We start from the raw sequence: 24,817 nt of genomic DNA on the forward strand, positions 1-24,817 counted from the left end.
TGATAATCTTGTTGGTTTGCATACAACTATAAAGGTTTGTTGATCCTGCTCTGCTGCACGGCCTGGGTTGGTTCAAGGTTCAAGAGTCTTTATTATCCACTAGGGGCAGTTTGTTTCACAGCGAGTAGCAAACATGCAACAAACACATCCAAAAAAAAAAAAAAAAAAGGTCTGGGCTGCCTTTATTAATTTGAAAACGACCAATAAATATTTGATCACAAAAAAAACATGCAACATTTTTTAACTTTCTGCAAAGATATGTGACATTTTTGCACTGAAAATGTGTTTGTGGGACAGGCGTTGAATTATGTGATTGTTCTGTTTTAATCTTTAGTTCCTATAGGTGCAATATGCAACTAGAAAAGAAACACCCTGTGTATCTAAGCTACTTGTATAATTAAAGCACATCATCAGAGATTGCCTCAGTAACTTAAAGAAGCTCTGACGCCGGTGTCGACCTGCAGATCTTCAGACAGAAGCAGGAGATCAGAGGAGAGAGGTGAGGAAACAGCAAACATCAGAGACTCGGTGGTCGGGTCAGATTAACGGCTTTACAGCCAGAACAAAGTCTACAGAGCGTCTGGCTTTTATTTTTATAAGATCCTGATTCATCACCGTCGGGTAACGAGGAGCGATCGACATCAGCTGCAGAAACATCTGACCTGAAAAGAAAAAAGCTCCACCGACCTGGAGGCGCCGGGAGATAAACTCTGCTGCTCAGGGAGAACTTGTTCAGGTGGTAGAAACACCACAGCAGAGCGCCGTCGTGATGTGACGACATCACACACATAAATAAAAGCGTGTCTCAGGCTCGGGGGACGATTTTAAATGATGCATAATGTATAAATATAAATATAGGCTGCGGTTCACAGCTGAGAGGCTGCAGCCAAGTGGAGCAGAGACTGATGCAAACACGGACGGAAAGCCGCAAGGTGAGCACCGCTTTTCTCAAAAGTTGGCAAAACAACCTCATTTTACTGTATCATCTATGGTGAAGAACCTGAAACACAACCACACGGATTATTATTATGTTATTATTTTGTTATTATGGAAAGGGATTTGCAGTATTTTTTTTAGGTGTCTTTAGATGTTCTGTAGCTGAAGTTTATTGGTGTGTTTCATGTTTGTTTCCTAGTAACAGGAATAAGCTCAGTGGGAATAAAATCGAGCCGACACTGGACCGTCAGGACGTCCTGCTGCAAACATAGAGAACATGTTGAGCTGTAGTGATGGTCGCTAGGTTGAAAACATTTCTCCTTTCATGTCCTTATAGCTGAGCTCTTTTTAAGAACTTTTAACTTTATCTATTTTATTTTATTTTACTTCTTTATTCTTCTTTGCTCCTGCTTTCAACTGTGTTTTTTTTTTCTTTTTATGCTGTTTTATGCTGTTCTTTTTAAAAGAATGTTTTGTCTTTATGTAAAGCATATTGAGTTGCCTTGGTATGAAATGTGCTATATAAATAAAGATGCCTTGCCTTGCTAGAGCAAGTTAAGATGAAGATCATCTGTATCCTATTTGGACAAGACTATAAAAGCCTTGATCCCTGAGTCCAGGGTTGGATCTATTGAGTCTTTGAGTCTTTTTGAGTGTTTGTCATTCATCAGCTGTCAAAGGTGTTTTTCAGTTCTGCAATAAAACCCTGGATGTTCCTATCGTCTCAGTTAGAAACCTTCTACAGTAGATCAGCAGTGTTTCCTTCTTTTATATTTCTGTGTTTCTGAGAAAAAAAGGCAAAGTAATAAGCTCAGTGGGAATAAAATCAAGCCGACACTGGACTGTCAGGACGTCCTGCTGGAACATGTTGAGCTGTAGTGGTGGTCGCTAGAGCAAGAGAAGATGAAGATCATCTCCTGTTTGGACAAGACCATAAAAGCCTCGACTTCTGAGTGCTGGGTTGGATCTATTGAGTCTTTGGGTCTTTTTAAGTATTTTTGGGTGTTTGTCATTTGTCAGAAGTGTTTCTCAGTTCTGCAATAAAACCTTCCTGTCGTCTCAATTAGAAACCTTCTTCAGTAGATCAACAGAGAAGCTGCAGGTCCAACAGCTCTGAACGCTCTCCTGCAACAACAGACTGCAGATGTTGAGATAAGAACTGAGAAGCTCCTGCAGCTTCTTCCTCCTCCTCCAACATGTCCGTCCTCACTGTAACTGAGGAGGTTAGGGTTGCACAAACTCTCTCTGCTGCACACACACACACACACACACACACACACACACACACACACAGCCAGGCACTGTTTGGACTAAATATAATCATGTTCTTTTTTCTTTTCCTTCTAGAAATGACTCAGTTTCTATGATCTTTACATAATCTGCATGAATTCACAAAAGTGTAAAATAACACTAAACTCACACACACACACACACACACACACACACACACACACACACCTGATCATGTTCAGTGTGTAAACCTGCTGCTGTCGGACAGACGAGGACAGTTCGTCTGCTGGGAGCCAACAGCAGGAGCTGTCACTCACATAAATACACACAGACAGGCAAAGACACACACATACTACATATGCACACACACTTAAACACACATATACACACACAGACACACACAGACAGATCATATCAAGTTGTTCAGCATTTCTCCGGCATTATAACTTAACTGTCATCCTGTCAGAGAGAAGCTGCGATAAGAGCTGAGAACGTACGCAAATGTAATCATCTCCTCCGCCTCTGCAGCGTGTGTGTGTGTGTGTGTGTGTCTGTGTGTGTCTGTGTGTGTGTGTGTGGTCACTCATCATGTTTCATTGTCTGTCTCAGTGTGTGTCTGTGTTAAAACACCGTTTACCTACGCTCAGGTCCAAGAAATGTTCTCTGGAATAAAAATGACACGTTTAAATACTCTACCTGAGACAAAACGACTTGAACGATGACATCATAATGACGCTGAAGACGAGACGACACGTTAAATAAATTAACTTTATGGACTCACAAGAACAAAACGGTAAAAAAAAAAGCAATAAATGGAAAGAAAAGAAAAGAAACAAAATGAAAATCAATCAAGACGGGAAGAAGGAACTTTGTAAAGTCGTAAAAGGAAACACACACAGAGAGGGAATAAAAAGCCGGAGATAACGAGGAGGTGAAAGTGCATGAAAAGACGACAAGGACAAAAAGAGAGAGAGACAGAGAGAGAGAAATAGAAAAAAAGGTGAAGAGACGAATTAAGAGAAAATGAAGAACATCAAATTCCTGAGCCGACTTCCCCCGACCGACTCATTTCTCCTCTAATTATACAGTAATGGAGCCGCGCCGGACAGGATCATAATAAGACAATTAGCCCTAATTTGTTTGAATTGAAAAGCCAATTAAAGAATTAGTGAGCAGTGTTGAAAAGTTCATCACATTATATCCGTATTACAAACTGGGGGGGGGGGGCAGGTCAGGGGGAAAAAAGGAAACGACTGTACGACAACGGATGGAGCGGAAGAAACAAACAGAGAGGAAGGAAAGACAAGGAGGATGACGAGGACGACGAGGTCTTTATTGAAAAATGCAGCTGATAGGAGTTAAAGGGATTAGAGCTGTAGAGAAGCAGCTCTCTGTCTCGGCCTCTTTGTGCTAAACTCCGGGCGTGTAATCCGAGCGGATTGGTTTGACAGATGGTTTCAGCGAGATTTTTTTTCCCTTTGGAGCGTTTGTCGATGGCATTTAAGTGTTGCATGTGTGTGTTTGTGTTTGTGTTTGTGTAAGACGAGCTGCTGCTATCTGAATAAACAGCCTCTACAGGGACAAAGGGAAAGAAAACAGGTTAGTGTCACTGAGACGTGGAGCTCTTATCGAGGAGATGAAGATGCGGCGGCTTCACGAGGCTTCGGGACGCCCTCGCTGCCTCCGCTGCCTCCGCTGCCTCCGCTTTGTGTCGGCGTTAAGGTTCAGGTTTTAAACGGATGAAGCCTCAGATACACTCAGGAACACACAGAGGAGACAAATACTAGCTACACAAGTCTGTTGTTCAGTGTTGCACGGCTGCAGGACGTCGTTTATAATCATAAATAAAGTACATAAAGTAAGTTTTCAGAGTTCAAAGTTTGAGATGACTCAGACAAAAGTCATCAACTCTGTGCCTGTCTTTGTTTTGTTTGACCAGTCATCACTCAATACTAAAAGTTTTTCTCCAGAGCTGATAAACACTTCATTAATTCAAGCATCTTTATTCAGGAGGAGACGATCAAACTGAATTCACATTTCTCTCTTATTCTAGACTCAAATCTGAATTTTAAAGGGACAACGAGGAGTTTTGTTAAAGCGAAGTGTTTTCTCACTACATTTATGAGCCTCCGCACCATGAAATTCTTTGACCGGTGCAAGACAGACTCATGTTTTCATTCATCAAGAATTAAAGTCAGAGGTTGGAAGACGATCACATACCGTCGTAGTTCCCACCATAAACGGAGATTCGGCGGCGTTATTCTCATGACTCGCCACGAAACCGAAAGTAAAGAAACGCTGGTCGGCTCGCCCAGCATTTCCACCACCACTAATAATAACAAAATAACCATAGAGACAAAACCATAGATTTATCTAAAATGGACCATTAACAAGTGGTAACGGAGATTCATCCACATTAATATGAGACTTTTTTATAACCAAATACAAACTCCTCGTTGTCCCTTTAAGGCACAAAAATGATTCAAAAAATCTAATACAAACAGACACAGTTTGCTCAAACATATAAACTGTCTCTCAGTGGATGCAGCCTTCACCTTCATGACCCTCTCCTACATCTCATCCTGTATCATCACATGTTGTGGAAACAGTCGTCCAGCCTCTACAAAAATCAATGCAACATCATCATCACTGGAGAAACTTCTTCATCTTCAGAGTTTGGAGAGCTTCAAGTTATTTTCATTTTCAATTTTTATCAGATCTTAAATGGTTTGACCTCCTCCACCTCCACTAAGAGACTTTGTTCATTTGCACTCAGAAGAATCCATAAACTCCACTGGAACATCTTCAGCCAGTAGTGTTTGTGTTAGAAGAGTAGGTGGCAACAGAACCAAAGAGTGTTGTAGGAAAAAACAAATAAAGAGAGGTTTCTTTTAAAAGCTGCAAGTTTTTAAAGTGATCTGAGAGGAAGCAAAAAGCTGAAGGCCCAAAGTCAGAGTGAAGAAATTATGTTCTGGAAGATTTATCGACTGAACTAGCCTGGTCGCGCACACACTAGTGACGTCACGCCTCGCAAAAGCGCTGCTGACTTCTAGTCTGGCCAACCGTGCTATTAACTGGATTTCTGTCTCCCGAATTTTCGGGAACTCCACCCTCTTTTTCGAGAGCCAATCAACGTCGAGCCTCTCCAACGGCTCTGGGTAGAGGCGTGTTCAAGTAGAGCAGCGACCGGAACCTCATTGTAAACAGCAGCATGGAGCAGCGGACAGAGGAAAGAGCGGTGTGATTGGTTTAAGCTTCGACACCGCCTATTCTGGCTTCGACCAATAGCAGACTGAGGCATTTGAGGGGGGCGGGTAAACCAGGTTTGAAGGATGCGCTTTGAGAAATGGATTCTCTTAACGTCTTGGCCAGACCCAATGCTGAGTATCAACATTGGAAAGTCGTGCCAACCAGGCTACGACTGAACCATCATTTAAAGGGATAAAGGCAAGACATTACTTTTTTTTTTTCGTGTCTTGCCTCACTCCCGAGTCCATGACCAGCAGATAGACACCATCCTTTCGACTGTGCGTGCAGTAACAAGGGAGATAGAGCCGTATCGCCCGTAATTAGCTTAGCTCAAACACTGGAAGTGTATGGGTAGTGTTAGCCTGCCTCCACCTAAAGTCATCAGAGAAACTCTTCAGCAACTCTAAACGGAAACCGGCGGGCCGATCTTCGTCTCAGAGCTGACAAAACTCTCCGGTAAGGCATCTTGAGCGGTCAAATGCCGCTAACGGGACGAGATCGGTCAAAACGGAGGGTTCAAGCTAAGACGGTTTATTTTGGTTCAAGCTAGCTACATCGAGGGTAGGTTAGCTTCCTGTTTCAAAGTAAAAGCACTAATTCTATCGTCATGGTTTTCTGTATGTAAAGGGCAACGGGTGTTTTATTTTGTGAAAGTAACAGGAAGTGCGTTGGTCACAACGGCTAGCTTGACTAGCGCCGAATTCTGTTCTCTGTTGTTTTTAAAAGTGCTTTATAAATGAATTTGTATTGTATTGTACCAACGACTGTGAACTCTGAGAAGGTCTTTGAAGGCAACGTGTCAACTTTCACCTTCAGGACGATGACGACAACCTGAAACCCGGTTTCCTACAACTCCCTTGAACTTGAACTTCACTTTTTATTTTGTCAGAAATGTTTTCTTGTTTCGTTTTTTTGTTCTCCAGTTTTTTGTCGGAGAAGTGAACACTGGTCTTTTTGAGTCGGTGCCGTCACACACTGACAGATTTATTGTCATCGCTGTGTCAGATGTCACAACAACAACAACAAATGTCTCCAAAACTATTAAATTAAATTAAATGAACAACAGAACAGAAAAGTGTGGAAACGCTGCGACGGGGGAGAAAATAATAAAAAATGTGTCTTTGTCTAAAGAGAATAAACAAACTCACACATTAAGTCCAAAGAAATGAGTTATTTCACAAAAAAGCTTTGTAACAAAACTCAGAGAGGCCATTTAATTTTCTACAAATTAAAAACTATTTTCTCCGTCTAAACGAGTCAGAAAAATAAATGATGTGTTTTAATTTGGTTCCTGCAACATTTTAACTTTTCAAACATAGGCTATTTATAGAAATGAAACAAACACTTGACTTGACTTTGTTTTCATTCGTCTCTAACACGTTAATCTGTACGGAGTAGACAAGTTGTAACGTTAACGGTGTTGGAAAGAAAGAAACACACACACACACTTTCAAGAAAACTCCAACTGAGCTGTGTGTTTCTATCCACACACACACACACACACACACTAGGCAGAGGCTGTCAGCAGAGTCTCCGAGGACCGAGGATCATGGGAGCTGTGAGAAAGGTCAGGCCGAGCAAGAAACCAGCTGGGCCATAATTGACACACACACACACACCAAACACACACACACACACACAGAGAAAAAGTCATCTCGCCAACCTTGCACAGAGATGTATTGATCACAGTCTCCCGCTTCTTCTCACCTTTTCTCTCGTTGCATCACACCTCTGTTGTCTTTCATTTCTCTGTCCTTATCATCCCTCCCTTCCAGTATTCGTTTTAAAATCATCATTGTTAAAGTCATAGGAAACACATGTTGGCTACGCACCAGGAAGACAAGACGAGGACACGTCTGCTGCTTCTGTCACGTTAATTCACTTTTATGAAATAAAAAAAAACACATTAACCCTCAGAGGGGGGCACAGGTGTTTAATAATGTATATATAGTGTGTGTGTGATGCTGAGGTAATTACTTAGAAACTAAGGCCTTAGAATACGATATATTCCTAAACGCACATTTTTCTGTCCATTGGGCGTCTCAACCACACAAACACGGAGGTTTCACCCACATAAACGGAGATTATATTTTTTAAGTATATTTTTTGGCTTTTTCATGCCTTTATTTTGATAGGATAGTTGAGAGAGACAGGAAATCGGGAGGCAGAGTTGGGGCGGGTGTTCTACCAACTGATATTTTTAAACAGATAAAAAGTGAGAAATAAAAAGACGTGAACACAGATTATGGTCTGTCCTTTCTCCCCACAGTCACTGAAGTAAATTTTGGACTCATTTTTCACAAGCCACATCTCTTCTGAACAGTTTGACACAAAAATGGCAACTTTCAGACGGACACATCAGGAGAAAATCCACTTTGTTCCAGACCTGTCTCTGGCTCTACGACACACTCTCACCAGATTTGGCCACAGATCTCCATGGCAACGTCAAACAAACCAACGGCCGCGAACTCCCGTGAAAATGATTTAAATTATTTTCGTCATGCTAAATATGACTGTTAGTAGTGTAAATATTTAATGTTATCATAAGAAAATATAAATATCTCACTTTCATCTACCTACAGATTGTATAAATCCACACACACGTTCACAGACGAGGTGGTGACTGTTGGCCACGCCCACTTAGAGAGACAGGAAGTGAAACTGACGGTTGGCCACGCCCATTTAGAGAAACAGGAATTGAAACTGACGGTTGGCCACGCCCATTTAGAGAGACAGGAAGTGAAACTGACGGTTGGCCACGCCCATTTAGAGAAACAGGAATTGAAACTGACGGTTGGCCACGCCCATTTAGAGAGACAGGAAGTGAAACTGACGGTTGGCCACGCCCATTTAGAGAAACAGGAATTGAAACTGACGGTTGGCCACGCCCATTTAGAGAGACAGGAAGTGAAACCATTTCTATCATTGGAGCAGCCGCTCATGGAGGATCTTTCCACATATTGAATATCTTTGGTTGAACAGAGCTGGTGTTGACGCCATGACGTCAAGCGCCTAGCGACAAGCCGTTCGCCACAACAATGGCCGACATGTAGGCTACCGGGCATGGATCTATTATTATAATACATCCATGGTACCGGGTTATCTATGTGTGCTTTGCACTTTCAGGTTTCATCTCAGCTATACACATGAATGTAACGTTGTTGCATCAACTGCACTCCACTGCTACGTAAAAGGTATTTTACATTTTGCTCATCGCCACCTATCGGCCGGGCATGGCATTGTAGGCTTCAGAGGAGATCGTTTTCAGTTTTGCCTCTTCGTATGGACAGAGATGTTTCTGTGGTGTGGACAGAAGTTGTTTTTTTAAACAAGGACGAAAATATCTGCTTAAAAAAATATCCATATACATGTAGTCCAGGTCTGAACTAATCACATACAAGATGAGTCTGACTGAAATCCCTGTACAGGAAGACAGAGATTAGGAGAGAGAAGGTGTTAAGCTGAGTCTTCTCACCTCTAACAGGAAGTACAGAGGGAGTTCTTCACACTCTCAGCTGCATTAACAGTATTTTGTCCAATTAAGCTTCACAAAAACCCCAGAACCTTTCACACTGTGGTGGCAGGTGTCAGTGTGTGTGTGTGTGTGTGTGTGTGTGTGTGTGTGTGTGTGTGTGTGTGTGTGTGTGTGTGTGTGTGTGTGTGTGTGTGTGTGTGTGTGTGTGTGTGTGTCTTTGTGTGCATGTGTGTGTTTTCCATGACGGAGTCGAGTCACAGAAACAGCAACTACAGGAAATGAAATCAGGTGACGAGTTAACATGGATCAGAGTCAGACAATAAGCAGGTGTGTGTGTGTTTGTGTTTGTGTGTGTGTGTGTGTGCGTGAGTCACATTCGACCCGACTCCACGACCTTTTAAAGAGCAGCAGTGATGCAAACACACACATCCATATTCATCTGCACGTCATCGTAATTAAAGTGCAAGGAACACAAATACCTCCATTAATGTTAATGACATCTGCTGCTGTCTGTGTGTGTGTGTGTGTGTGTGTGTGTGTGTGTGTGTGTGTGTGTGTGTGTGTGTGTGTGTGTGTGTGTGTGTGTGTGTGTGTGTGTGTGTGTGTGTGTGTGTGTGTGTGTGTGTGTGTGTGTGTGTGTGTGTGTGTGTGTGTGTGTGTGTGTGTGTGTGTGTGTGTGTGTGTGTGTGTGTGTGTGTATCCATAATCTCTTATTAATGATGTCAGTGTGTGTGTGTGTGTGTGTGTCTGCTCCTGAATGTTTTACAGTGAATTTTACTTCAACTGATTATATTAAAACACAAACATGAACATGAGGAAATAAAAAAACAGCACATTATTAGTATTTAGTGTCCACATGAGAGGACAGAGGGACAGGTTGACGGATTCAACAGGTCTCTAATACAAGTTAAAGACTTTAAAGACTGAAAACTCTGTGATATTCAGTGTTTGAAGAGAATATATGCTACATTATGAAGCTTGGAGTTAATCACATGACTGAAATGTGGAATAAACAGCATTATAACACGACGTCAGTGACTCATCTAATCGTCCACACAAATGTCACGTCTACAGTACGTTGTCGTTCAAAGTCAAAGTGGTTTACTCAGACTTTACTCCACAACATCTCTGTGAGTCAGAATAAATACTTACTGTATGTTTCTCTGAGTGACCACATGAGAGAAAATGAACAAACCACATCACACCAGTGCACGTGTGTCATCGCTGTGTTGTTAAATGTTATTATTACAGGGTTCCTACACATTTGAAATGTCCAAATTCCATACTTTTTCCAGACCCTAATTTCCAGACTTCTTGGCAAAAAAAAATCGAATCATTTGTGATATTTAAGTGCATAATATATATTTAAAAAAGCATGCAATTTATCATTTGTTTTCATTATTCTGAATGTGTATGCCATTATGCAACCAAATAATTTCCAGGAGCGTATCGTAGCTAGATACAATAGCGCATACAAAATAATTAACCAAAATAACTTAAGATAAGACCAAACCAAGATAAGATAAATAAAATAAATATATTTCCATACAATAGTTTCCATTTTCCATACTTTGAAAGACCTGGAAATGTATAAAATCAAATTCCATACTTTTCCATACTTTCCATACTTACGTAGGAACCCTGTTATTAAAGTTTAAAAGTTGAAAAATAAAAAGTTGTTTTATCTCCGGAGCTCTTGATTACTCTTCAGCAGCTTGTTATCTTTCCCATATTCTTGTTTTCCAGCAGAAATGATTGCATCATCATTATCATCATCATCATCATCATCTTTAGCAGCAGCAACAGTTGTTATGACAACACCATCGTCTCCATCATCACCACAATCACCATCATCATAATTATCATCCACCATCACAAACACAACTTCATCATCATCATCATAACACACGTTAATAATAATAACACGCTTCCATTATTCTCATTATCAACATTGTCTTCATCATCATCGTCTCCACCGTCACCACGGGGATCCTCTTCTTCTTCATCATCCTCATCATCATCCTCTCACAATCATCTTTTAACGCTCATCAGCATCACTACAGCATCAGTAATTTTCATTATCGTCACATCATCAATCTTCATTATTTTGGAGCAAAACAAAAAATCAAGTTTTATCAGCAGCATTCAGCGCAATCATCACCATCTTCATCCTCATAACCATCATCAGCATCATCAGCATCGTCGCTGCTGCTTCTCTCAACGTAAACACTCAGTAAACACTCTGAGCAGAAACACTCCGCTCTGATCCTGAGCTCCTCTCACAGCCAATAGGAACAGCCAGTTCCAGCCGCTCCGGACGCCGCAATTATCTGGAAAACTACAGCAGCAGCTCCGGCTCAGTGCTGCCGCCCGACTTCCACAGCGGGAAAACCAGGGACCAGAGAGGGAGGGAGGGATGGAGAGAGAGAGGGATGGGTAGATAGAAAGAGGGATGGATGGACAGATGAAGAGAGGGAGGGATGGATAGAAAGAGGGATGGATGGATGGAGAGAGAACGGGATAGATAGAAAGACAGAGAGAGGGATGGATAGAAAGAAAGAGGGATGGATGCACAGATAGAGAGAGGGATAGATGGACAGAAAGAGGGATGGATGGATGCACAGATAGAGAATGGGATAGATAGAAAGAAAGAGGGATGGATGGATGCACAGATAGAGAATGGGATAGATAGAAAGAAAGAGGGATGGATGGATGCACAGATAGAGAGAGGGATAGATAGACAGAAAGAGGGATAGATGGATAGATAGACAACGGGATATATAGAAAGAAAGAGGGATGGATGGATAGATAGAGAATGGGATCGATAGAAAGAAAGACGGATGGATGATAGAAAGAAAAAAAAGAAAGAGGGATGGATGGATGGATAGATAGAGAATTGGATAAATAGAAAGAAAGAGGGATGGATGGACAGATAGAGAATGGGATAGATAGAAAGAAAGTAAGAAAGAAAGAAAGAGGGATGGATGGATAGAAAGAAAGAAAGAAAGAAAGAAAGAAAGAAAGAAAGAAAGAAAGAAAGAAAGAAAGAAAGAAAGAAGAAAGAAAGATGGATGGACAGATAGAGAGAGGGATGGATAGAAAGAAAGAAAGAGGGATGGATGAATGGATGGATAGATAGAAAGAAAGAGGGATGGATGGATGGATGGATGGATGGATGGATGGATGGATGGATGGATGGATGGATGGATGGATGGATGGATGGATGGATGGATGGATGGATGGATAGATAGATAGATAGATAGATAGATAGATAGATAGATAGATAGATAGATAGATAGATAGATAGATAGATAGATAGATAGATAGATATCTCTGTGCTGCAGCATCAAAGACCAACACAGTTCCTCTGGGACAGGAAACACAGCGGCCCAACGCCACCGCCATCGCCACCGTCGCCACGGTGACGTTAACCAGCGTTTAGCGGGTTGATACCTGGGTCATCAGCCCAGAGGGAAACCCACAGAGCAGCACACACACACACACACACATCCTTGTAAATCTATTTTATGAGGACACTCATTGACATAATGTATTCCCTAGCCCCTTACCCTAACCCTAACCATCCAAAACAAATGCCTAAACTTAACCATTACTCTAAACCTAATTTAAACCTAATTATAACCTAACATCGTAACCCAAGTCTTAACCCTCAAACAGCCCTTGGAAAAAGTGAGGACCTGCCAAAATGTCCTCACTTCCCAAAAATTTCCTCAGTCTGTTGGTTAAAAACTCGTTCCAGTCCTCACAACGTAGCATGTACAAGAACTCACACACACACACACCTAGAGCGCTGTAACCATGGCGTCCTTACCTTCCTGCACCGCCTGGAAGGGGTTGTTGGGCTCGATGAGTTTGATGGAGTGTGTGATCTTCTCGCTCTGCAGGATGTCGTCACTCAGACTGAGGTCGGACACGGCGAGCTGGAACACCTCATCGTCCCGCACGGCGTTCTCCTCGAATATCGCACCTGGACAGGTAGAGACAGGTGGAGACATTAGACACATTAACATCATCATTATTATTATTATTATTATTATTATTAGACAGATGAGCACTCGTGGTTTTCTTTAAGGATTTACACATCAGATCAAGAACATCCGGTAACACTTTACTTGAATAGGTTTTCATAAGATTGACATAACAGCTGTCATAACCATCAATGAATACTTATGACAGCTGTCGTTAAGTGTCATTCAGTAAGTTATGTCACTTTTGATGCAAAGTTGACATTACCTTGTTATGAGAACTTGACATAATTTTTAAAGTTTGTCCATTAGGTCTGCTATGACAGTTTAAATTGTCTTTATGTCAAGTTGTCAGAACAAAAACATCTCAAACAATGTCAACTTTGCATCAAAAGTGACATAACTTACCGAATGACACTTAACCACAGCTGTCATAAGTATTCATTGATGTCTATGACAGCTGTTATGTCATGGTTATGACAGTGTTATGTCCATCTTATGAACACCTATTCAGGTAAAGTGTTACCGGATGTTCTTTATTTTCTCAAACTTGAAAATATAAGACACTGGATTGTGTGAAGACACATCACACGGTCCTAATGATTCCAGTTTTCATCAGTGGCCACTCTTCCCTCCCCTAAAATGAGATTTTTTATTTTTATTTTTTTATTGAATTGAATTCCTTTATTGTCATTCATACCAAAACAAAATTCAAATGCAAACCTCCATGTGGTTAAAAGCATCAATGAAGATACAAAAGAAAGACACACAATCAACAACAATAAGACAATAAAATGCATCATTCATCATAAAAATGATATCATTTTGTCTGTCAGATTGTCTTGTCTTTTCTTTCCCTTGTTTTTTTGTCTGTTGTACTGTACTCTCTTAATGTTCGTCAGTTTCTACACTGCCCGTCCAAAAAAAAGTCACCACTTGGATTCAGCTAAGCTAATACTGTAGGTCAGAGCCTCCCATTGGATAATTACTGCATGGATGAGTATGTTTCAGCTGGCAACAACCTATTTAACCCTAACTAATGCAGTCTCATTTCTTAAACAACCATGTTGGAAGAAGATGTTGATCTGTTTCAGAAGAGTCAAATTATTGGCATCAAGCAAATAAAACATCTAAAGAGATGACTGAGACTAAAAATGGGTTATGAACTGTCCAACACATTATTAAAAACTGGAAGGAGAGTGGGGAAACATCATCTTCAAGGAAGAAATGTGGTCCAATGTGACCACAGAGTCCAGACCTGAATCAAAAAAGAAAGACAGACAGAAACTGGAGCACTGCCTGAATATTACACTGAACGTTCACCTACATCACTTTGACATAAAATGCAGCGCGTGATTAAACTCTTCTAAACTGAGCCGACATCACAACAAAGCGCTTTATTCCAACTCTGAACAAGATTAACTAAGAAATGCAAAGAGAAGAACAACATGTCACACACTTTTTCCGTTATAACTGAATAAATCAAGCCCATTATAGTCTCCAAACCCAATTATAGAGCAGAATTATGTTTAAAAGCAGAAATCTTCCCTCTGAGGCTCAGTTACAGAAACACCACATGTGTGTCTTGTTTCATGTTACGTGCAGGTCGCTAATTAAGTGGTTCACTCATGCAGACGTGGAGGAATTAACAATCAGCCGCCGTGGAAACGACTACACTTCGACTGACACTTTAACAACACGCTGGCAAAACGTGCAGATACAGAATCTGTAGGGGAGGTAGGTAGCATAAGGTGGTGTGATTTAATGAGGGAACCCAGAACTGCAGGATTCTGTCAGTGCATCGTGCTACAAAAACCAGTAATCATGACAAAGATTTCCATGGCAACGTAATCATTATGCTTAAAGAAAAAATAAACCAAAAAAAACCCAGTCGTCAACTTTCATCAGTGCACATTCAGCTGAACTGAGCTGCATCACAGCAGCAGCAGAGAGGTAAAATTAGACCAAATGAAAATTACACGTGTTCTTCATATCAACACACAAACACACACAAACACACACACACACTGAAGCCTCGGGCTATTTCCAGAACAGAGACCACAACAACACATTTCTTCTTATTTTTCTTCCGTTTCTTCCACTCTGCCTCATTAGCAAGTCAGATTATCCTGTTTGTTTCCACTTAGTATCACAGATTAGGTTTAACCGTTAACCACCATTGTAAATTGGTAGGAATGGTGAACAACGAGGCCACAGAGGTGAATAATTAGTGCACAGTATTAGCTACATATTTATAATATTTAAACATTTAAATCTGGTACAGAGCCGTTTTGTATCTATGTTCTTTAAAAATACACATGTGGAGATTTTTCCCATTGTTGTGTCAGATTCCTTCCAATGTTCACCTGCTAGAGGTGTAGTCAGGTATCTACTGTATCTAGGCCATTTATTAAAGTGTAAATAAAACTTAGCATTGAAAGAAGTTTTACACTCTTCTTCTTATTTCCTGCTGAGACACTGAAGTTGAAACTTAAACACAACTTTGAATCAAAGCAGCCATTAGCTCCTCATCAGTCAACATTAGCTTCTTAAACCAGGTGTTAGCTTCTTACAGCACGTGGTGTTAGCTTGGCCAACTTTCACCGCAGATAGATAGATAGATAGATAGATAGATAGATAGATAGATAGATAGATAGATAGATAGATAGATAGATAGATAGATAGATAGATACAGATAGATAGGCAAATCAGCTTATCATGCAAGAAAGTCACAACAAACAGGTTTTGCACAATGGTTTGCACTTTGCACAGATAAGTTTTAAAATGTGTGCATTGCAACATCTTCTCATCACAATCCACGCCATCTAACGTTACAGTACACAGATCAGCTGTTATTAAAACCCAACTCATCAATAACAGGATCGTGACATTGGACCACCGCTAACATTAGCTACACAACAAACCGTTAACAATGAGTCCACACTCAAACCGAAGCAACAATAACGTTAACTGTACTCAACAAGCTATTATTACAAGGTTTACAACAGATATGACAGACATCCGGCTGTGTGTGTGTATGTGTGTGTGTGTAAGGGGAGAGAGGGAGAGAGAAAGTAGGTAAAAGCTGCTAACTTTTAGCCACCGTAGCTCAGGCGTTGGTCTCCCGTCAGATAAAAGCTGCCGTTTATTCCTCAAATGAAGCCTCTCCGCTACAGTTATCCATCACTCCAGTGCAGTTGAATTAGCCGCTAAACTGCTGGAAGCTAAAACCGAGGGGGCGTCTGTGTGTTTACAATTCACTGAAGCAACGTGAACGTACGTGCCGCTCACACTCAGTAGAGTTACGCAATGAGGCAGCGTAGCCTCTGCCTCACCTGGCGGACATGTAAGTCTATGGGGGAACAAACTGCGCATGCGCAAACAGCCACATACACACCATCTGGGCAGAAGAGGCAGAGCGGCTCTGTGCCTCTCCTCTGAAATACAACAAGACGGCGAGTGGTTTCTGCAGCCGCTGCCTGGCCGAAGGTAAACTCTGTTGAGTCGACTATGAAAATCACCAGATGCTGACACATTTAAACCTGTGGTAAAGTTATCTGAAATAAAAAAGATATATATTAAACCTTAGATTAACTAAATAATCGAATTATTCCTGACACAGCCTCACCTGCCTACCCTGACTGCACGTCCTTGATAAACATATAGGCTAATACTCAAACGCCATAATCAAACACCGTCGCTCGTCCTCTTGGCACAATGGCCGACTCTCAGGTAACTGATAATCCCCGTGTTGATTGGACGGCTGCTCCAAAGCCTGCCAGTTGTCAGCCAATCACAGCACAGTAGGGCGGCACGGTGACGGTGCGTAGCGTCATCACAGCAGCGTGCGCGCTCTCTGCCCGTTTATATACAGCTACAGCTGCTTTCATCTGGATCAAACAGTCATAACATGGAAACACACACATAACTTTATGACCATAGTAATAGCAAATGTATGTGTGTGTCACACTAAACATCTCTTCTAACACTTAAATCAAAACTTTATGTTTATATCTTTTTCAGGCATGAGAAACATGATCTTGTTTTCCATGTTTATGTCTAATATCCTTAAAATATAATGAACAAGATGGAGTATATATGAAATAAAGAAATAATCTCTTTTGCAAATATCTTCATTATTTGACCTGCTCTGTGCTCTATAATAACCACCCAGTCTTTTTAATCAGCTTAAATATCTTTGAAAAAGAAATACAACCCATAAAATGTACATTTCCATTTGCCAAAAAGTGATTCCAAACTTCCAGACCTTGTAACATAAAGTTTTTTTTTCTGCCTCAAAATGACTGGGTTTCTTTCAAGAGGATTAGATTTGACAAATTATACCTGACCCAGTCCCTTCAACCTGTTGAAATACCTTTAAATGACCCATACATCCCATAAAATGTACATTTCCACCTGCCAAAAGGAGCTTCCATCTCCTTCCTTGTAACATAAATGGGTTTTCTGCCTCAAAAGGAGCAGGTACCTAAAGTTGGCAGCCCTGGCTTCTTACAGCAGGGGAACTAAATCTGAATTTAATCTAATTATGACCTAAGGAGATAGATGGCAACTATCCAAAACAACAACTTGCTAAACAGTGAGTCCTCCATGTTTTTTTTGTTTTTTTTTTATCCTGTGGTTTCTCCTACACATTCTACCTGCTGATGAAGGTCATGTGATGTGACAGAAAGCTATGTTAGCAGCTGCTAAATGGACCTCGTAGTGGGGTTGTTTTCTCAGCGTGTGTGGCGAGAAAAATGTTTGGACACAGACGAAGCTGTTTTTATTTTATTTTATTTTTTTAGTTAACACAGCTCTGCATGATGCATGTGTTTAATTCTGCTGAACTGGCTGAAGGGGAGAATCAGTGCAGAGACACATAGGAGATTAAAGCAGCTCTCTGTGGCTTCTTCTGATGCATTTAAAAGGGATAGTTCAACATTTTTGACAAATTGGCCCATTGCCATAATCCCTATAGTCATAGCAGTAGGTTCGTTACCTTTAATTTTCGGTGCAAGCTATTTTTAGAACGGCGGAGCAGAGCCGTGAGCTGCTCAGAGCTACGCTACGGAGGCTCATGGGATTTCTTAATTGGTTTCCCCTCATCAAACTCATCAAATACACAATCCAACAACTCCACAACGCTCTGGTGGACAAGTTGTGACCTGCACATTCACCACGCTATGAGATAATAACACAACGTTACCAGACAGAGTTGTTTTAGAGGGAAATTCATGCAAAACTGCTAATGCGAGTTTCCGTTGGGGACAGTTTTTCATCATCAGTCTCTGTATTTCCCTCTAAAACAACTCTGTCTGGTAACGTTGTGTTATTATCTCATAGCGTGGTGAATGTGCAGCTCACAACTTGTCCACCAGAGCGTTGTGGAGTTGTTGGATTGTGTATTTGATGAGTTTGAAACCAAGAAATCCCATTAGCCTCCGTAGCGTAGCTCTGAGCAGCTCACGGCTCTGCTCCGCCGTTCTAAAAACAGCTTGCACCGACAATTAAAGGTAACAAACCTACTGCTATGACTATAGGGATTATGGCAATGGGCCAATTTGCAAAAAAATGTTGAACTATCCCTTTACTGTAAGTACAACTGGGAAATCTGAAAAGCATGTGGACTGAAAATACACACACACACACACACACACACACACACACACATATGGTGCAGAAGGTGATGAACGGTTTGATGAATGAACCTTTCCAGATTCTGTTCAATTTGTCATGCACAATTAAGAAAACCTTGCCCACGACTAAGAATTCAATTTGCCAGCCTGCTAGAGCTCATTCAGCTCTGCTCCGTATCCAAATGAACTCTGCTCAGCACCGTGATCCTCCGCGCGCACGCTAAAGGTTCGAAAGGGCGGTATCCTGCTTTTTGAAATTGCATTCAGTCAGTCAGACGTTTTCAATTAAGAGTGAGTCTTGTTACACCTGTCAGGTTTAAATGTCTCCATCATGGCGGCAGCAGCAGCAGCAGCAGCAGCAGCAGCAGCAGCAGCAGCCTGAAGCAAACTGCAACAAGTTTAATTAGTTTAATGAGCGCCAAGGGGGCAGGAGGTCGAGTCTGGACCCATGGGGAGGTGGAGGGATACGACTCTGTCTCCTCCCTCCTCAGTCAGACTCTCTCTAGTGGGTGGATTAAAGGGATAGTTCACCCAAAATTGAAATTTGTCCATATAACGTGTCCATATGACGGTTGCAAATGGATACCAACTGTCTTTGTAACAAAAAGACACACCAAAAAACATCCAAATACCTCCATGCTGCTCGTATGTAATGTCCGTCTTGTATTGAAGCCCCGAAATGCGAAATTGTCCCGAAAAAAATTAAATAAGTCTATATTTCAAGCTTGTTTTGTAGCGGAAGCTTCTCTAAACTCCTCTTCCTGGTTCGTCCAAATTTGACGAACCGAGAAGAAGAGCTTCTGCTACAAAACAAGCTTGAAATATAGACTTATTTAATTTTTTTCGGGACAATTGCGCATTTCGGGGCTTCAATACAAGAGGGACATTACATACGAGCAGCATGGAGGTATTTGGATGTTTTGTGGTGTGTCTTTTTGTTACGAAGACAGTTGATATCCATTTGCAACCGTTATATGGACATGCACTGCTACGCCGAGACCCCCTGTAACTCAGAGAAGCCACGGAGGACTCTGAAACTTCTCCCAGCCCTTAGTCCACATGAGGGGGAGTATAGATGATGAGTGAAATATCAATTTTGGGTGAACTATCCCTTTAAAAGGATCACTTCACCTGAGTTACACACATCTCCATCTTTTTTCTTTCTTTCTTTCTTTCTTTCTTTTTTTATTCCTGCAGCAGCAGCTCAGCACAGTGGAGGAGGAGGAGGAGGAGGAGGAGGAGGTGAAGGACGTTCATCTCTCTGTGATTCAGACTCACTGTGGATTCTGAGTCCAGAGCAGTTTCTGAAAAGAGATAATGAATTTTTATCTGTTTCCTGTGCTGTGGGCTGCACACACACACACACACACTCGACTCAGCTCCATATACTATATTCAGCTCTATTGTACGGTTGAATCTATATCTCACCCCCCAACCAGAACAAGATGGATCACATGTTATAGAGACCAGGAGGAGCGATAAAGTCTGTGCATCCTCCTGAATACTTTCCAATTTCCAAGCCTACAGTACAACCTTCTCATCATAAAGCAACAGTGCATTCATGGTATACTAACCCCCCCACCCCAACACCCTCCTCCTCCCCTTGTCCAACCATCACATGCCTCCTTCTCATCACTCTAAGTGCCACCAATCACTCCATCCATCCTCGCTCCTCGACCTCGACTCGGTTTTTCCATCTGATGCAGCCAGGACTTTAAAATGGAGTCATTTCTCTTGCCTTTTTTTTTTCTTCTTTTTTTTCCACTCCTTCTCGTGAGGATGCACAGATTGAGACAATAATAAAGACCAATCCGTGGACTGAATATGCATGTGCAAATATATTTCAATAAGGTGTTGAATTTAATTCTGATATTTGTAAAACAGCTCAGCGTTTCTCCTCTCCTCTCCTCTCCTCCTCTCCTCCCTGAAGGTAATTTCCTCCTACTACAGCTCCAGCATGTGGAAACAGATGATTCAGCCTTTGCTTCCTTTAACTGATCAGGAAATGTTTCACAACGAGGACATTAAGGTCTCCGAATACTCTCGCAGGAGGGCTTTAGGTGAAGAAATAAAAAAGACTACTGAATGTAGCTACTCTTGGGTTTGTACTACAAGAACACACACACAAAGACAGAAACAGTCTGTACATGGAAAGTCGTGCCAAGATGCAACGCTTGGCATTTCAGCATAAATTTGCACATTTCTTCTTGATCCTTAAGGTCAGATTATTGAATTCGCGACTTAGCTGAATCGCTAATAAATGCCACAGAAAACGAAGGGAAATCCTGTTTAAGTTAAGAGAGTGAAAGTGTGATTTGTGCATCCGTGGCCTTTTCATACTGTATGTAAAAAAAAAGAAAAAAAACGCTCCTGTGCTACAGGAAACTTCACACCAACCTGCAGCTGCCAAACGCACTCTGACGCCACTGATGCAAAAAAAACAAAACAAATGTATTGTAGATTGTTGAAGTTATTGTAACCCTCCGGTTGTCCTCCTTGGTCAAGGAAGGAAGGACAGAGGGAAAGAAGGAAGGAAGGAAGGAAGGAAGGAAGGAAGGAAGGAAGGAAGGAAGGAAGGAAGGAAGGAAGGAAGGAAGGAAGGAAGGAAGGAAGGAAGGAAGGACAAAAGGAAAGATGGAAAGATGGAAGGAAAGAAAGATGGGGAAAAGGAAAGAAAGATAGAAGGAGGGAGGGAACAGATTGGGTCAAAAAGGAAGGAAGAAGTAAGGACAAAGGAAGGAAAGAAGGAAGGAAGGAAGGAAGGAAGGAAGGAAAGAAGATGGAGGGAGGGAAGAGATTCGTTCAAGGAAGGAAGGGGAAGGAAGGAAGGAAGGAAGGAAGGAGGAGGAAAAGGATTGCGGAAAGAAGGAAGTGAAAAAGGAAGGAAAGAAGATGGAGGGAGGGAAGAGATTTGTTCAAGGAAGGAAGGGGAAGGAAGGAAGGAAAGAAAGAAAGATGGAGGGAGGGAGGGATTAAATTCATTCAAGGAAGGAAGGAAGGATGGAAGGAAAGGAAAAAGGAAGGAAGAAAGGGAAAAGGGAAGGAAAGAAAGATGGAAGGAGGGAGGGAACAGATTTGTTCAAGGAAGGAAGGGGAAGGAAGGAAGGAAGGAAGGAAGGAAGGAAGGAAGGAAGGAAGGAAGGAAGGAAGGAAGGAAAGAAGGAAGGGGAAAAGGATTGTTGAAAGAAGGAAGGGAAAAGGGAAGGAAAGAAAGATGGAAGGATAGGAAACAGATCAGGTCAGAAAGAAAGAAAGAAAGAAAGAAAGAAAGAAAGAAAGAAAGAAAGAAAGAAAGAAAGAAAGAAAGAAAGAAAGAAAGAAAGAAAGAAAGAAAGGAAGGAAGGAAGGAAGCAAGGAAGGAAGGAAGCAAGGAAGGATGGAGGAGGTTTGGGTTTCCTGTCCCCTCAGAGGAAGCGTCTGGTTTACTCGAGGATTTAGAAGCTTCTGCACCATAAACTCTGGCTTCCTGCAGCACCGATTAATCTGTGGAAAAGCCCTTTATGGAGGCAGTGACTCTCCGTAGGTGACAATATCCTCTCGTTTTATTATGAGCAACCTGCTGCCAACCCAAAAATATATATATACTGTATGTATTAAAAAATACCCAAAGATTTTGTAGACTACATTTTCTAACAGAATGGCAGAAGATTTAATGGATTTTATTTCTCTTTACTTCTTTAAACTCACGCCTGAACTTGTGGGTTATGAACTTTAAATCATATGTTACTTTCATCCAGAGACACTATGTGAGTTTACTGTATTTAAACAACCTTTCTTCTTCATTTGAGTTACTTGAAGTTGAATTATACAAGCTTATACAACCTGTACCTGAAGAAGCTGCTCCTAATGAATCTGTTTAACGTGATCTCCAATGTCAGGAGGAGAAATTTCTTTCATTTGCCCTGAGACATGTAGGCTACTGTAGACAAATGCAACCGAACCTTCTCTTCTCTGTCAGCTCAGTATACGAAGACGTGAGGTTGAAAACATGTCGTTTGGATGACTGTGTGCATCGGTGGTAAAATAATTCATTTTCTTTGCTTAAGTAAAAGGTATAATATTCTATATTTCATGTTAAAAGTCCTGCTTTAAATGTCTTGAACTACAATATAAAGCTCTGTTCTACATGTCAGTGTAGAGCGTTGTGTGTTAAAGAGTAAACAGCAGCTACTGAAGTCAATCAAACAACCGTGTACGGCCTCGGGTGGAGTCGATGTGCGACATCGACTTGAAACAGACAAACCACCACCGCACGCTGTGACACTGACACGGTTTTACTGTAACTTATCTGGAGCTAACAACACGTTTCACATTCAGCGTCATCGGATTCGCCTCAGGTCTGAACTGAGCATTCACAGGTGGGCTTAAATGTCTACACACGACCCATAATGTCTAGTAATTCAACAAAATAGACACCACGCAGTTTACAAAACAATATGAATATATAACTGCAGCAAGCATGGTGTCAAGTTAGAGGGATAGTTCACCCAAAATTCATATTTCACTCATTATCTACTCACCCTCATGTGGACTAAGGGCTGGGAGAAGTTTCAGAGTCCTCCGTGGCTTCTCTGAGTTACGGGGGGGTCCGCGCAGCAGTATTTGTCCATATAATAGTTGTTCTTCGTCCAAAAAGACACACCAAAAAACATCCAAATACCTCCATACTGCTCGTCTGTAATGTCCGTCTTGTATTGAAGCCCCGACATGAGAAATTGTTCTGAAAAAAAATTAAATAAGTCTATATTTTAAGCTTGTTTGTAGCAGAAGCTCCCAGTGTCTCAGTTCACTGCTTTTCCTGTGTCAGTGCACTGACCGGCGGAACAATTTCTCATGTCGGGGCTTCAATACAAGAGGGACATTACAGACGAGCAGCATGGAGGTATTTGGATGTTTTTTGGTGTGTCTTTTTGTTACGAAGAAAAGTGAGCACCATTCACAATCATTAGCCTATATGGACAAATACTGCTGCGCGGAGCCCCGCTGTAACTCCGAGAAGGCACGGAGGACTCTGAAACTTCTCCCAGCCCTTAGTCCACATGAGGGTGAGTAGATAATGAGTGAAATTTGAATTTTGGGTGAACTATCCCTTTAAATGTCTACATAATGTCTAACAATTCAACAAAATAGACACCACGGAGTTTACAAAACAATACAGACACATCAATATGAATATATCACTGCAGCAATCGTGGCGTCAAGTTAAAAAACTAACCATGTAAAGCCAGAATATCCAACATTTTGATTTGTATATGCATGAGTCCATGTCAGTGTGCAGGTGGTTCGTCTATCTCATGTTCTTGGACATCTTCATCTCTGCGGAGGTTTGTATAAACCGAATCATCTATTCCATATTTCAAAACTCACTGCATAAATCAAACCGTAACAATATCCGTATAGCTGTGAAACGAATGTGCAACAATCAAAGGCAGAAAATGGAAATACTCATATAAAAGACCTCAGATATTCAACACTGCTGCTGATTTCATACTAAATATCTTTGTCTACTTGATTTTAACCGCCTTTCTTTCTTTCTTTCTTTCTTTCAGCACCACGGACAGAGTCGAGCCTCCACCACTGAGCTGCTCTGCTCCTTTCAGCACCAAGGACAGCGACTCCAAGATCCAGTCTGACACAAAGAAATAAAAGAGGATTTTTTTTCAAAAGAGAGAAACCTGGATATAATTGTGGAAGACGATTCACAGTTTCTTTTCCTTTTCTTTTTTCCTGACAGGCTGCAGCCGTGGACAAATATACTATACTGGTCTGTTGGAGAGAGCGGCCTCACTCACTCAGTCACTCAGCTCTGTGGAGAGGGAAGCCAAATAAAGAGACTGTCAGTCATCTCTAGAACAGAGTACACAGAATGTCCATGACTGCCATTCATAGGTGTCGGTATATTCTACAGGCCGGGACTTTAACTTTGATACCGAGAAGGAGGAGGAAATCTGAAAAGGATCTTCTTCTTTTTTCTTCTTCCTTTTTTTTTTACTCTTTCACCCTTCAATCGATGGAAATTTCTGCACGCTGTCGATGCTTTTAAACTCACCGGCCTTCTCCCTCTCATCACTCAGCAGATCCATTCCTATTAAGGGCTTAATCAGTGGTGATACAAGAGGTGTCATTTATCTTTTAAGCTGCCCAGTGGCAAATCACTGCTAGTTAAAACCACCAGGGAGTTGGAGCAGCAGCAGCAGCAGCAGCAGCAGCAGCAGACCACTGGACACCACCACACAAATTATTCTTTGTCTTTTACATTTTACTTGACAGGGGCATTGAAAAGGTCTCTCCCTCCCACCGAGAGG

The 24,817-nt window shown here is 41.5% G+C and overlaps 1 protein-coding gene across 1 annotated transcript in view; it reads right to left on the reverse strand.

Moving 5' to 3' along the window:
* Nucleotides 1-24,817, reverse strand: part of LOC311003122 (glutamate receptor ionotropic, delta-1-like) — a gene marked incomplete at both ends in the record, with an annotated part of 637,202 nt that overhangs the window by 598,849 nt on the left and 13,536 nt on the right. The window contains one exon of the mRNA XM_083994807.1: nt 12,723-12,878. Coding sequence (XP_083850933.1) covers nt 12,723-12,878 — 156 coding nt within the window. The remainder of the gene's footprint in view (nt 1-12,722; nt 12,879-24,817) is intronic.

This window comes from Trachurus trachurus (assembly GCF_905171665.1).
Source record: "Trachurus trachurus genome assembly, chromosome: 19".
Taxonomy (NCBI): Eukaryota; Metazoa; Chordata; class Actinopteri; order Carangiformes; family Carangidae; genus Trachurus; species Trachurus trachurus.